The 16,179-nt window shown below is 48.0% G+C and overlaps 1 protein-coding gene across 1 annotated transcript in view; it reads left to right on the top strand.

The window, feature by feature from the left end:
* Positions 1–16,179, top strand: part of PKD1L2 (polycystin 1 like 2) — an 87,436-nt gene that overhangs the window by 37,404 nt on the left and 33,853 nt on the right. Inside the window, exons 16-23 of the mRNA XM_041773043.1 lie at positions 2,624–2,755; positions 4,082–4,264; positions 5,836–5,960; positions 6,855–6,981; positions 7,651–7,782; positions 8,667–8,889; positions 9,470–9,663; positions 14,037–14,267. Of these exons, the coding sequence (XP_041628977.1) occupies positions 2,624–2,755; positions 4,082–4,264; positions 5,836–5,960; positions 6,855–6,981; positions 7,651–7,782; positions 8,667–8,889; positions 9,470–9,663; positions 14,037–14,267 (1,347 nt within the window). The remainder of the gene's footprint in view (positions 1–2,623; positions 2,756–4,081; positions 4,265–5,835; positions 5,961–6,854; positions 6,982–7,650; positions 7,783–8,666; positions 8,890–9,469; positions 9,664–14,036; positions 14,268–16,179) is intronic.

Consider the following 16,179-nt stretch of genomic DNA (forward strand, 5'->3'; position numbering starts at 1 on the left):
TGGAGAAGCCTCAGTATCTGCCTAGCTGTTGACATCACCTCCCCCTCTGGTCCTTTCTTGGCGAGTGACCTAAAATGATGGAAACCTGCTCTGCCTCACAGTGTCAAAGGCTTCCAGGGCAGGAGGGAATTTAAGAGTATCACTCCAGTCCTTCCTGTCAAAGATGACAACAGAGGAGAAAAGTGGCCTGGCCACTCTCATATAGTTAATGGTTTGGGGTTAGACCCTGGATGTCATTGCACCTCTGTCATTTGCCATCTATACCATCACAGGCTGGTGAAGGAACTTCTCTAAGCCTGTTTCGCCAACTGGAAAAATGGGATAATAAATAGTATTTTCCTCATAAGGTTAGGTCAAACCATTTGAAATTACCAACATCCAACCAGTTGTAATCCACAGAATGGCCATTTCATGTGTTACAACCTGACATGACAAACAACTATGACAGAGCGTAGGACTACTTCCACTCCTGGTACCTGCTATATGAACATGTGTGGGTGCAGGTACACACACACGCACACACACACACACACACAGCATCACATACACCTGCTGGGCATGGAGAAGAAAAGATGGACTTCTCTGGTCCCTGAAGGATTTGCATGAAAGTACTTAGCATGGTGTAGGACATGTGGTAAGTACTTAATACAAAGAAGTGGTGGTTGTCATAGTAACTACTTATAGATAAATAGCTAACATTTATTGAATACCTACTCTGTGCTGCCAACCCCAAGATCTTCATGGATATGTAATTCTCACTAAAACCCTACAAGATAAATGGTGAGATCCCTGTCTAGGTCACATAAGAGGAAACAGGGTTAGAGAATTTTTTTTTTTTTTAGGGTTAGAGAATTTTAACAGCTTGCCCAGGCTCACATTTCTAAGGTGGAAGTGAATATGAGGTTCCAACCCAGACGAGCTCTTCCCCCATCCACCTCCTGCCCTCCAAGACTCTCAGCCCTGCCCTGTTTCATGTTAGCCCCTCCATACACCCACCCACCTCTTGTTCTCAGTCTTGGTTGCTTTCACTCTGAACATAAGCTATGGCAGACTTCCATTTGGATATCCTGTGGTCCCTGAGCACACAGACTATGGCAGCCTGATCCAAGATCTCCTCGTGAAACACTGGGATCCTGGCAGGAGGCAGGCATAAAACTCTAACAGGATAACTGAGAAGAATTTAAGAAGAGTTCTGTTGATTCAAGTCGGGGCTTAGCCTGAAGTGACCAGAATCTGGAGGGGGCAGCTGCATGGGGCATCATGGTGGAAGCAATAGCTTCTGAAGAATGAGGCAGTTGACCCACCAGTGGAGGGAGGGAAGCACCAGAATAGCTTCTTGCTCTCTCTCCTCCTGCCCTCTCATTTCCTGCTGAATGAATCCCCTGGCCAGAGAGTCAGGAATTGTGGCATCTCCATGGAAGCTGCCTTCAGGACAGTGACGAAGGAGGGAGGGAAGATTTGTAAAAGCAAACACAGTTTCTCCTTCCAGAACATTCTGACAAGAGTCCCCCCATACATTGGCCTATTCTCTCCTCCATCCTAGCCAGAGCCTAGATGCACCCTGAGCTAACAGCAGACATGCCCAGACTCTGCAGCTGCCAAGACAGGCTGTCAGACAGGTAGGCTGAGTGAGCTGTCAGGAAGAGGCTGCAAGAGGGGGACTGTTCACTTGGATCTGTGCTGTGCCAGGTGGTTGCCATTCGCCATATCTAGGTACTTACACCTATCTTAAATGCATAAATATGAAATAAAGTTTTAAAAATTCAGTTTTCTGTTGGCCACATTTCAAGGGCTCAATAGTCACATTTGGTGAGTGGACAGTGCAGAGATAGGACTGTTTCATCAATGTGGAAAGTTCTCCTGGGCAGTACTGAAATTCTATTCTTAGGTTTTCTTTGCAGCTGCCAACACCAGCCCCCAGTGAGCCCCTTGTTAGGGCTCCGTAGCTCAGAGAGCACGGTCCCTAGGGTCCCCAGAAGCCTCCACACTCCTCTCCATCTCCAAAGCCAGCAGCTCAGCACCTTCATATTCTTCCTCCTTTCCTTCCTCTTCCCTCCACTTCTCCTCCCTCCCCTCCTCAAATTTCCCCTCCTCACTTCCTTTCCTTTCCTTCCCCAGCCTCTTCTTCACCTCTGCCTCCATCCACACATCTTCTCTGGCTCTGACCATCCCACCTCCCTCTTACAAAGACCCCTGTGACATAGGTCCCACTTGGTTTATCCAGATCCACTCCTATCTCAGAACCTTAACTTAATTAAAATTCCAAAACAGGGGCTCCTAGCTGGCTCAGTCAGAGGAGCATGCAACTCTTGATCTCAGGGGTGTGAGTCAAGCCCCACACTGAGCACATAAAAAAATAAAATAAAATAAAACTCCAAAAAAATTTTGGCAAAGTCCTTTTTGCCATGTGAGGTGACATATTGACAGGTTTCAAGGATTAGGATATGGATATTTTTGGGAGGCCATTACACTGGCCAGTACATATCCTATGAGAGGTCTATGAGGTTTGGAAAAACTCCAGATGAGCCTGGTCACTTGCTCTGACCCCAAATCTTTCTGAAATCGTTTCATCAAACCACTGAAATTACATTTTCTCTCCCCATCTCCCTCCCTCTGCATCAAGGTCAGAGAGCATGTGCTGGGGTCACTATCTGCAATCACTACCACCCTGGGGGACATGCAGGAGGTACAAAGGTTGGCCCAGGTGCTGAGAGAGGTGACCCACCATAGTGAGGAGCTCACACCCAAGGCCCAGGTAAGTGAGGCCCATCTGCTGTCCCAGGCCAAGCCATGGGACACACACTCTGCTGTAGGTATTTGACAACTCCCCCATGTCAAAGGTCCCTCAATCTCAGGGCCACCAAGGTTTCCGCTATCTTCTTTCCAATGATCCTGCATGAGTGATGCCGAGAGAGAAGATGCAGCTCCTGTGTCTCATTCTGGGTGTCATAGCCTGTGTGCTCACATACCTTACTCCCCTACCTGCCAGTGGCACCTCAAGGGAGTACCTGACTCTAATCACTGGGTGACACTAAATGTGTCCCCAGATGCTGCTGCTAACCTACCCATGTTCCCCACTTCATACATACTCAAGTTCACTAGTACATATCAGACTGATGTCCAGTTGCCAGTTCCTGTCTCTTTCTTCTTTGACTCCCACCCCCACCTCACCAGCTACTCTGCCTGCCTACATCTTAAACCCTTGCCTCAGGCTCTGCCTCTTGGAGAACCCAAATTAAATCACCATATTCCCCATGTTATAGTAACGAAAGGTTAAAAAAAGAAGCCCTAAATCAGTAAGAGGGGAAAGCCATCCTGGCTCTGCTCCACCTATTCTCAGGAGGTTGTGCCCCTCACATTCTCCAGCCTGAAGCCAGCAAGGCTGACCTTTATTTCTGGGGCCATGATGCTGTTAACATCACATTTGCCATTTATACACCCATTTGCTCATCCATCCACTCCACGTACATACATCTATTCAGTGCCCATCTATGTACATCCATCACTCTACCTTTCCATTCACTCATCCTGCATTAATTTATTCATTCATTCAACAAATGCTTCCTGAATGCCTAATATATATTAGGTACTGTGCAAAAACTGTGCATCAAGAATTCAGCAAGTCACACGACATAGTCTCTGCTCACAGCACTTTCAGAGTACGGGGAGAGCAACACTTTACACAAATAATCTCACAAATACATACATAATTACAAAACTGGACAAGTGTCTTGTCCATCTATCCATCCATCTATCTACTCATCTGCCACCCAACCATCCTTCCATCCTTCCACCCAAGCCCATCCCCCACTCAGTGACCATTTACTACTATGTGCTAGGCATTGTGGAAGGCACTCTGGGAAGACTCAGAGATGGACCAGGCTACTCTCCTGAAGGAATTTAGCACATTGTAGGGAAGGAGAACCTACCTCAAGTCAGTGACACAGGCAGCCTGTGCAATGGGCCTAGATTTCTCCTACTTTGTTTCTCACCTTGCTCCCTTCTTGTCCTTTGAATGGTGTAGGGGATAGTCTATCAGCAAGGGCTCATGTTGCTTTTCCTTCTCCTTTGGGAAATCCAGTGGGAGGCCACTTGGGCTCTGCAGCATGCCAGTGAAGCCCTGTTGGCACTGTGTTCCAAGGCCCATCCTGAAGACCAGGGGCGCCAGGCGGCCACCAAGGACCTGTTTCAGGCTGTGGGCAGTGTGCTGGAAGCTTCCCTGAGGGAGGGACCGGAAAAGCATGCAGAGGCCAAGGGCAGTCAGGTAGGTGTCTCAGCCCAGCTGCAGACCTCCCAGCTACCACACACCCAGTTTACACCAGCCTTTCTAGATCTTGCAGATGAAGAAAAAGAGGCAAAGAGGTTAAAACCATTTCTGGGGAGCTAGAAGAAAAGTTACAGAGACCAGAGCTTCTGGGAGGCAGAGCACAGGCTCTGGATCAAGGCAGCCTGCCTTCCAATCCTGCCTCTGTCGCTTTCAAACCCTGAGACTTGGGAAGGGTACATAACTTCCCTCAGTCTCACATGTCACCTGCAAATCAAGGCATTCCGTCTCATCTCAGATAAGCCACCAATGGAAGAGATCACATGTCTACCCCACACAGTACATTTTTAGAAGAGAGGCAGCCCCAGCGTCCTTGATGGGGGCACAAGGGGAAGGGCCTCCTAGGATGGTATCATGATGGAGTGGAAAACCCATTTCTTGCTGCTCCATAGTCCTGTAGCATGTGGGGAACACACACACATACACACACAGTCACACTCAAACACACCCATGCACTCACACACACCCACAGACACTAACATATTCACTCACACACACTCCTACACTAACACACACTTATAAGCACTCACACTCTCACACATACATGTAAGCACACAGTCCTACACATACTCACAGAGATGCACGTTTACACTTCTATCTTCATACATGGCCACATGATTGCACACACACACACACACACACACACACACACACATGGTTACAGTCACACACAAAACCACATTGACACTCACTTATGTTCCAGCACATACTCACACATATCCTCAAACCCACATTCACATTCAGACTCACAATCACACACTTATGCTCAGATACTCAGATACACACACTTAATTCCTTATATTCACAGGTCACCCTCAAACACACACATATTCACATTCACATCCACTCAGTCACACACACACACACACACACAAACACACACACACACACACACACACACACACACAATTCGTGCAAACATCTAGCCCGTCTCAGATCCTCATATTTTGGCTTCAGCGACATTGCATCCTCATCTGGGGGTCTGGGTATGGTGAGGAGCAGTCCAAGCCCAGATGACCCAGTGAAATGGCTCTGCCTGTGGCTTTCTATTTGCCCGCAAATAAGACCTGGGTTATGGGTGGATGTCAGGGTCAAATAGCGCAGCCCAGAGAGGCATGCAGTGTGACAGCTCAACACACAGACTCAGGAGCCAGATGCCTGGCACCTCACTGTGAGTCCTGGCACTTGTCTTTATCAACATGTGACCTCTGCAAGTCACTTATCCTTTATGTGCTTTTGTTTTCCCATCTGCCAAATGGGTATAGTGAGAGCACTTGCCTTCCAGACTTGGATGAAAAGGGGTTCACATTCCAAAAGGGGTTGGAATCTTCATGAGTGCTTACTTTTCACTCCCCACAGAGCCGGGAACTCAATAAACAGTAGTGCTGTCCCTTCCTCACTCCTCTGCCTTCTCCCAGTCCCTGCTGAGGGTCCCACGTAGCCTGGTGACAGTAACCAAAGACAGCATACAGAGATGGGTCTCCAGCAGTTACCCCTGTTTTCTTTTCCAGATGGCCTCCGTGCCCCAGCTGCTCAGAGTTGTGGAGCATGTGCAGGCTGCCCTCCTTCTGGGGACACTGCCTGGGGGCCTCCCAGCCACTCTGGCCACCCCTTCCATCTCTGTATATACAAACAGGTAACCAGCTGCACTGAGGTCCCAAGAGAGCTTTGCACAGCATAGGAAAGGAGCTGTTGAGTGCCAAGTTCCATCTTGGAGCCACCCAGGAGTCCTGAGAGATGGATCATGTTGGAGCCGAGCAGGCAGGGAGGCTGAATGAAGGGGGCCTGCCCACTTTACACCACGTTCTGGGTGTGCCTGGCCAACCCCATTGCTCCACAGAGCTATGGGGATTCAAGATACACTGGCCTTGGGAATTCTTTGTGGAGGGCCTGCCTCTTGCTGCACCCTAACAGTACCTGAGAATGCCCTCCACCCTGCATGCCTCCACCTGACAAGCAGGTGCTGCACCACCCTGCAGGCACCGCTGCAACTCTTGTAGTGAGCCCCCTTCTTTGATTCCTCATGCCAGGGTTACCCTCTTGGGTGCCAGGGGCAGTTTTCCGAAGCAGCATTCTGATCAGAACTAGGGTCTGAAACCAGGTCCCCAATCTAATCAGATGGGACATCAAAGGCCAGAGAAGATGGGGCTAGAAGCCCATGACATCTGAGATCAAGTAGGTAGAGGGGATAAGCCTGGAAAAGTGTCCACATCAGCTCATTTATTCATTCAACAAAGTATGTGTTGACCACCATCATATGTCAGGTGCTCTTCTAGGCATTGGGAGCGCAGCAGCAAACAGAGCTGGCGAATGCCCTGTCCTCATAGAGCCCCCAACCCAGCGCTGGGGCCATCAGCTGCTCTTGTGCTGCTCCTACTGACATGAACATGCAGAACCATCTAAGGGGACTGAAATAGAGCCATGTACTCTGATGGCAATGCTGGGGTTCCCTGCAGTGCAAGAGATGTTCCTCTGACACTGGCTTTCTTCTCTCTCTCTCCTGACACCTATGTTCTCACCTTGTGGCCAGAATACAGCCCCGGAGTTGGCGAGGCTCCTCTGTGCATACTAAGGCTGCCAGCTCTGCAACCTTTACCCTGCCTGTGGCCTCCTCCCTTGGCTCCATGGAGGACAGCTGGGAGCCTGTGGACATCAGGGTAACAACAGTAATAACCTCCTTGGGAGCAGCCCTTTATAGCTTATTTGTCACTTCTATGTGTGTTTGCTCATTTATGTTGATAACAACCCTGTCAGTTACACAGTATTACTACACCCATTTTGCAGATGAGGTTCAGTGATTCACCCAGTGCCACAAGCAAAGTGGCAGAGCTGGGATGCAGACTCGGGCCTTCCAACACCCAAATCCATCCTTCTTCCGCTGTGTTGTGGAATTTCTCCAGCTAATTGGTTCAATTAGTTACTGGAAATAAAGCTTTTTGGACTTCATTCCATAACTAGGAAATGGTGAACCCAGAGTTCTTTTCACTCCCAAGTGAGGGCACATCCGACTCTCAGTTCTTTGAGCCCCAGTGAAGGCAGACAAGTATATCTCTCTTGGGGGCTTGTTGGCTTTGCCAAGAAGAAAGACTTGGAGGGTTTCATGGTCCAGTAGTTGTATAGCTTTATAGGCCTGAGTGGGTCCTCAGCCCTGGAGGACAGACACACTCCAGGAAGGCCAGATACAGCTAACAGCCGGGTTCCCCACTCACCCCATAGGACAAGGCCACTTGTCTGTCCCATCTTAGGAAGCTTATCATTCACACAGGGTTGCAGTCACCTTCCAGCCTTCAGGGGCCTTAGCCAGCACTTCTTGTTCTTGGTTTCAGGTGATGAGTTTCCCCAAGAGCCCCTTCCCAGCCCGAAGTCACTTTGATGTCAGTGGAACTATTGGTGGTTTCTGTTTGACCAGCCCTAGTGGACATCTCATACCCATGAGGAATCTGTCGGAGAATATCGAGGTAGAAGTTGGGGGTGCTGTCAGAAGTCCATGATCACTTCTGTTTTCTTCTTCAACTTGGTTGAGACCGAAAGTTGATTAAAGAGGAGAGTAGAACGGTCTTTTTTTTAAAAGATTATTTATTTATTTATTTATTTATTTGAGACAGAGACAGAGAGAGAGAGAAAGAGAGAGAAAGAGAGAGAGAGGCAGAGACACAGGCAGAGGGAGAAGCAGGCTCCATGCAGGGAGCCCGATATGGGACTCGATCGTGGGTCTCCAGGATCGCACCCAAGGCTGAAAGTGGCACCAAACTGCTGAGCCACCCGGGCTGCCCTAGAATGGTCTTTATGTTACACATCGTATTTTAGCTTAAAACCACAAATGTATATCATTGCCAATCTTTGGCTATACAATCAAAACATTTCTTTATATCTGTTGATTGGAATTTTAATCATCTTCATTACATAAACCACTCTTACCATCCAGGCTCTAAGCTGTCAGATTTTCTTTAAAAGGCTGATCTGATGACATAAGCAAGGAGTTGGGGTGATATGAGGAGAGGCCATGAGCCAAGGGAAATGGGTGCCTCCAGAAGCTGGAAAAGGCAAGGAAGGTATTCTTCCCTAGAATCTCCAGAAGGCATCAGCCTGCCAACTTTATCCCTATGAAGTTGATCTTGGATTTCTGGCCTCCAGAACTGTAAGATGGCAAATGTGGGGTGTTGTAAGCCACCAAGTTTGTGGTCATTAGTTAAGCAGCCCCAGGAAACTGATAGAATGAGCACAGCACAGTGTGGATCTCAATTCCTGGGATGCTCACTTTGCCTTGCTCTGTCCAGCAGCCCTGATGCTCATTGGCATTCCCACCCCCACGTACCCTTGATTTGACTGTTTTTGATAACAGATCCTGCTGCCTCGGCTTTTGGAAGGGCACAGTGAGCCAACTGTGTTAAACCTGACCAGTCCTGAAGCTTTATGGGTGAACCTGACTTCAGACAGAGCAGCTTTGGGGATCCAGCTGCACTGGAGACCTGCCATCCCACTCATACTCAGCCTGGGCTATGGCTACCACCCCAATGAGACCAGCTATGATGCAAAAGCTCACATTCCGCCAATGGCTGCTACAGGTAGTCCATCAACTGGACTAGCTTCTTGAGCTTCTTGGGGGTGGGGAGAGGGTGACCAACTTAAAACTTGAGAATCAGAAGCCATAGAGAAAAAGAAAAAAATAATGTCACATTCAATGCTGATTTTTTGTGTTATTATTACTACTATTATTATCATTTGGCAACATTAAGTGAGCATTTACTACGTGCCCTGAAGAAACTGACAAACACTTATAGAACTAACCTTGTTGTAACCTTGTTGTAATCTTCATTACAACCCTCAGGATGGGCATTATGGGCATTTCCTCTTGCCAGATAAGAACAGAGAGGTTAAGTAACTGATACAAAGTCACACAGCCAAGAAGGGACAGAGTCAGAATTGGGCCCTCATCTATCTGACTTGGAAGCTGTGCTCTGCACACGGACCTGGGAGTGTGTCTTCTCCTCTCCTCCAGGTCTCAGGAGGAGGGGGCTTTCCTACGACATTAGGGAGATCACCAAAGTGAGCTTCCCTGCCAAGTCTCCTTGGTCTCTCCCTTCCATGATGTTAGCCCCAGGCTCCATGAGGCTTCCGGCTGACCTGGATCCCTATTTCTTGCAGATGGGCTGTCCACGTGGATCCTGAATCCAGAGGACCTGCATTTTGGAGAAGGGGTCTATTATCTGACTGTGGTCCCCGAGTCTGACCTGGAACTGATCCCTGGCAGGGACCTCACAGTTGGCATCACCACCTTCCTGTCCCATTGTGTGTTCTGGGATGAGGTCCAGGGGACTTGGGACAACTCTGGGTGCCAGGTAAGGAGAGGATACAAAGAAGAAGACAGAGCAACATGGTTGGGTGTGTCCAACTCACTTAGGGCTTCCTTCCAGTGTCTCTGCTGGCCATTTTGTACCCCACCAGAGCGTCTCTGCCTACACTGTTCCCTGTGCCTGGAATGCCCCTCTTCCTGGTCTAGTCAACTCCTCCTTCAGATCCTGCCGCAAGTGTCACTTCCTTGAGAAAACTGTCACCCTGGCTACATCAGATTCCCCCTGTAGGCTTTCCTGGTGCATACATCTGCTCCTCCATAGCACTAAACACAGCATTATGCCATTTCATATCTACTCAGGAGGTCCCTGAGATGAGGTCTGTTCCCATGGTGCACTGAGAGCCCCATAAGTCAGGAACAGTGGGCTTCACTCACCACTGAAAACAAATGGCTCTTGAAGGAATAGACAAATAATTGGGAAGCCCTGTTGACTCTGGGCTGCTAGGCGGCCAGGCCAGGGTGTCCTCTCCAGGGGACCAAACTCAGAGCTGAGCCCTTTATTCTCTGCCAGGTGCTGTGTTCCATGCTTCACCTGCATTACTTCATCAGATCTCCACAGTAACCTCTAAGACACTAGGTACTCCCATTCCACAGGTGGTAAAAAAAAGGCTCAGGAAAGTAAACACATTTAGCTCAAATCCCTTGCCTAGTAGGTAACAGAGTTGGGACTCAAACTCAAGTCTGTCTCCAGAGCAGGAGCCTTCAGGGATATGCAGTGCTGTGTGTCCAGCTCCCAATCCAGTTTTGCCAAACACCTGGATGGCACGTGGCTCTATTAATTGCAATCAGATCCCTATCTCAGGTCAGCTCAGTTCTGTGCATGACACTTCCAGACATTGGCTTTGAGGCCACCAGAGGCCATCTCTGGGGCATCGGTGTTCCTCTTCCTTCTTCCATGCCCTTCATACTCTGTTCTCTCCCCGGAAACAACCTACCCTGCCCAGAAAACTCCTATTCACCCTTCAATTTTCCCATTCTAATGCCATCTCCTTGGGAACTTCCAGACATCAGGAGCCTCTCTCTGCTGGACTTCCACAGCTCTTAACACCCTCCCCAAGAACAGCAAACCTCCACATCTAGCTGAAATTTATCACACATCTGCCTCCATCTACTAGACTACAAATACCTTCTTCCATTTATTTAACAAATAATTACCATGTGCAAGGCAGTGGGGATATAATGGTTAGAGAAATCAGTGAGCTTTCAGTCTAGCAGAGGGCACAGCCAAGAAGCAAATAGCACACATGATCAAATGACAATGGTCACAAGTAGTGTAAGAGGCCAGGCCCCAGCAGAGCCACAGAAGGGGGCTCAGAGCCAAGTTCCTTCTGGGTTTATTTCTGCCACAACTTCAGCCCCCTTGTCAATTCCTGCCCTGGCTTCCGGCCACCACACGGAGGGAGTTCCCAAAATGCCAAGAAGAAGCGGGTGCATTGACATGTCCAAGAGACAGTGTGTTCCCCATGCTTGCAATAGAGGCCTTTGTGCCTCATGAATAAGACGCTCGGTGTGTTGCGACCTTCCAGAGCCTTCACTCCCAGCAGCTGTCTGATGCCCACAATGCTGGCCTGGGATGCCTTGCAAGGCTGTCCTCAGAAAGGGGGATGCTGCAGCAGCTAGGGGCACAGCTCTGCCATCAGACAGACCTGGGTCCAATCCTACTTCATCAATACTAGCCAGGTGACCTTGGACAAGTCACTGTACCTCTCTCAGCATTCTCATCTGAAAATGGAGATAAATGATAGATACCACTTACTGCTGGGGTGGGACCTTGGCAAGATTAGGGGAGAAAGTAGTTAGCGAGGTACCTGACACACAGTGAGTGCTCCACAAAGTGATTGCCATGTTGAACAGTGAACACAGAAGAAAAAACTACACATGAAATGGAAATCAAGGACCCATGGTCACTGGGTGGGGGAAGTTTGAGGAAAGATGGGGGGGAAGACCACTTAGCTAGATGTAAGTTATTGGAATGTTTCTAACTTTTGAGTAGGTAGGGGTTTTCAGGTCCTTATTATGTTGTTGAAAATATACACCTACTAATACATGCATCCATGAATGTGGGACATACAAAGGTGGTATGTCAGAGACCAAAAGTTATATGAATCCAATATTGTGTACTTGATGCTCATTATATAGATGTAAATACAGATATAGGTATATAGAAATCACTGAAGAACCATAAATAAGCAAACACGATCAAGTTCGGGTGGAAAACCAGCACCAAATTCTCTACATGACTGAAGAAAGCTCCCAATCTATGGTCTGTAGATTTTCTTAGCAGATAAAGGAAGAATTATTGCAAAGGGTCTGAGAACCTAGATTCTTGCTTATATATTTTCTCAAAGGTTACTAAAGGTACAATTGCTGTCACGAGGGTATGAGCAGATTAATTCCCGGCGTTCAAGAGACTCTCATGCTGAGAGGGTTGTGAAAGCCAAGGGAGGCAGAGATGTAGACATAAAAAGTCTGGTCCCTGGGCTCCTAGTACTGAGGTGGTCTCATTACCAGCACCTGCTTTCTTCTCTGAAACCAGCTCCACCCTCTCTGGGAGTGCCAGGTGTTCCCATAAGCCCCACAGCTGCACACCAAATTCTGACCACGATTGGGAAACAGAAAAACAATGGAGCAAACACGGAAGTAAAATCTGTCAATAAACATTTGGGGTCATGCCCATGTGGAGGGGTCAGCCTTTGCTGGGTGGCTTGTTAAGGAAAAGAGACAAGACTTACCTGTTAGGGCAGTTTGGGCTGTAGCAGCTTCTTCCTTTTCATGTGCTGAGCAGAGAAGAACTTTCTGCATGACAGTGTTTTCTGCTCTCTCCCACCTTAACACCTCCTGGTAGATCCTGGGATAACAAGATGGTGCTGAGACGTGGGGCTGAATGAAACCTTAGCCTACCAAATGGCCCTGGTGGGGTGGCAGGGTTGGAAGTCGACAGATCTAGAGAAGGCCCTAAGTGCCAGGTGTGAATTAAGAGCACAGAAGGGGTTCCCTGTCCTGGCCCATTCCTGTTCCTGCAATCCCAACCTCATTATCCTATAATACAGGGGACTGTGTACCCAAGCTCCATCTACACACCTTGCCCCCCATAGCCACATCTTGCCACCCTTGTGCCTAGAGGTGGGAACACCTATGGCCAGTCCACCAGGGAAGAGTGATCCTGAGGAACAGGCCTATACAGGCCCTAGAAGCAAGGAGTTCCAGATCCAAGTTCCTAAACCATAGTCTAGAAGTGGGAGTCCCAGAGCCAGGACTAGGGTAAGGTAAGTGAGGCATCTATAGTGTAAAATTTAAGGAGGGCCTCATTCTTGGGGTCACCGAGGGCCTCACCCTAGACACAGCTGGGTGGCATATGCTGTGATGGGCATGTCCCCAGGGACCCCTGACTCCCCATCTTGTGCAGATGTGCACAGCCTGAGGGCAGCTAGAGTGACACTCCTCAAAGCATAAGCCCAGGATAGGGGTCCCTGGTACATAAATCTAAGGGGTAAAATTTAGGGAATACTTTCCTGGTGCTGAGACAGCAGCTTAGGATTTAAACATTTTTCCTTCCCATCTCTTTATGTGATTCCCCTAGTCTCCATTTTTTTGTTTTTCTGTGAGATGACCAATCATCCTAGTGTGGCCAGGACTAGGGGCCTCCAGGGCACAGGACTTTCATTTTTATTTATTTTTTTTAAAGATTTTTTTTTTTAATTTATGAGATACAGAGAGAGAGGCAGAGACATAGGCAGAGAGAGAGGTAGAGAGAAAGGCAAGCTCCATGCAGGGAGCCTGATGTGGGACCTGATCCTGGGACTCCAGGATCACACCCTGGGCCAAAGGCAGGAGCTTGACCGCTGATCCACCCAGGCATACCAGGACTTTCATTTTCAGAAGAAGGCAAGTCCCTGGGAAACAGATGATCTAAGTATCCCAGATGTCCTCTCAGCACCTAACCTGTTGTCTGGCCTAGAATTAGCACTCAACATGTATCTGCCCAATGAGTAAGCATCAGGGGGAGAATATACTGGAATGATACACACCAAAGTTGTGATAATGACTGTTTATGGAGGGTGGGGAGCAGAGGAGACTTCAACTTCACCCAAAATAGCTCTTGAAAAGGATAAATAAGACTGACAAGATATACAGTTGCCCACTGAGAATGATGGGTACAAAGATAGTTGTTATAGATAATATTCTCAGCATTCTAAAATTTTTAGTTAAATAAAAAAGCTAAAGCTCAAGAGAACCCTAAAGCTGGTCTCCCCAGCCAGTTTTATGGGGAGACTGTCATGGCGGTGTCCATCTCCCTTGGGCTCAAGCAAGCCCAGACAGATGTACTGCCATTCTAGCACGGCCTCTTTGGGGTTGCAGGTGGGGCCACGGACCACCCTCTCCCAGACACACTGCCTCTGCAACCACCTCACCTTCTTTGGAAGCACGTTCCTGGTCATGCCCAACACCATCGATGTCCGCCAGACTGCTGAACTCTTTGCCACCTTTGAGGACAACCCCGTCGTTGTGACCACCGTGGGCTGCCTCTGTGTGGCCTACATACTTGTGGTGATCTGGGCGAAGAGGAAGGATGCTCAGGATCAGGCCAAGGTGAGGTTGCATGGCCCCTAGGAATGGGAAGAAGGAGTAGAGTGTTCCCTTGCAGTATCTCTAGGGGATGGAGCCCAGGTGGGAAGCCAAAGGACTAGTGGCAAATCCAGGTCATCCCAGGAAACCCAGCTCCTCAGCCTCATTATATGTGAAATGGCTTTTGTCATCAAATTGTCAGGAGAATTGTGTTACTGACCATTTATTAAGGATTTACTATATGCCAGGGATTATCCCATTTAATACTCCCCACAGCCCTAAGGGAAGATACTGTGTTGAGAGTCCCCAAGACCATTCTTAAGTTCAATGATTTACTAGGAGGACTGACAGAATTCAGAAAAGCTGTTAGCCTCATGATTATGGTTTATTACAGTGAAGGATGCAGACTAAAATCAGCAAAGGGAAGGGCCCAGGAGAGATCCAGCAAGAACTTTATACTCCCCAGTGGAGTTGTATGGACAGACTTCATTTTCCTAGCAATGGCATTTGACAGTACATACGAAGTATTGACAATAGGGGAAGCCCACCTGAGGCCTGGTGTCCAGGGTTTAACTGGGGGTCAGTCACATACATACAGAGTGGCCATATGACTCAGTTTACTCAGGCTCCAGCAAAACACTTTCCCATCACCACCTACACCCAGACGTCAGGCTCTTACAGATGGCCTGAAGCCCTTACCATAAACCACATTGTTAGCAGACTACCTGGATGGACCAAGGTATTCAAAGACACTCTTATCATGCTGGATATTCTGAGGACATAGGGGTTATCTTTTAGGAGCTGGCCAAGAACCAGGCCTTTCTTTGAAATGTGTAGGGTTTGGACAGCCCAGGCCTTCTGAGGCCCCCCTTTACTGCACAGTACCTCTATCATCTTACAGAGGAAGAGACCAAAGACCAGAGAGGGCAACTAACTGGTCCAAAGCCACCTCCCTGAATCCAGAATTCAAACCTGGATCTGATTGACCATAAGACAGATCTGAGAATAGAAATGAGACCAAACCTCAACAAATTGCCAACAACAAAGTTCTGATTATTTTTCCAATGTATGTGCCATGACATTTAGTGAGTGAGCCTTCGATAAAATTCTGTGTCTTGAGTGAGTACATCAGTGATTACAAGGATGTATCACAAAGCTCTGAAATATCCTCCATTTCCGTCCTCTCCCTACACAGCAACACCTCCTAGGATGTTAAGGTGGCATAAAACTTAGTAGCGGTTGCAGCATTTATATTGCTGTCTTCAATTCACCCAAGGGATTAAACATTAATACTTTAAATGCCTCACCTGTAGGTTGGTTCTCAAGAAGCACACTCTGAAATGGAGTTGAGCAGTGTTTCATAAGGGATGCTAAGGGTCAACCGCTGGGAAGGGAGAGAAGGAGGCAGGATGAGCAGAGAGAGAAACTGAGCTAGGAGCTCCAGAGATGACCAAGTTGGGTCAAGATGCCCAGGTCTTGATCATGCCCAGACACCACATCAGTCTGCCATTGTGTGTCAGCCTCCCCAGGTGGTCACATGACCTCAAGAGAGGTGGATCTTGCATCCCTGACAAGGGGGGGAACAACCCCTCCATTGGCTAATCCGGGCAGCTCATCTGCCCACTGTAGCCTAGAGAGTCTGGCTTTGTTTTGTTTTGCTGCTAAACCACCTCAACGTTCATTCCCTTTAAATTCCCTTGGAGTTGCAATCTGGTTGTCAATTTTAGAAATTCTATATAAACAGAGTTTGTATCATTCACCAGATCAAGCATTGAACATTCTCAGCTTCATACCAAGTTCATTTCCAGTCTACTTTTGAACTGTATTGAATATTAAGTGCATTTTGTACTTTAAAAAAAAAAGGTTTTTATTTTACTTATTCTCACCTGGTGGGATGAATAAATGACATACATAATTTTGCTCTCTCCCTTTGTCA

This window comes from Vulpes lagopus, chromosome 10, assembly GCF_018345385.1.
Source record: "Vulpes lagopus strain Blue_001 chromosome 10, ASM1834538v1, whole genome shotgun sequence".
NCBI lineage: Eukaryota > Metazoa > Chordata > Mammalia > Carnivora > Canidae > Vulpes > Vulpes lagopus.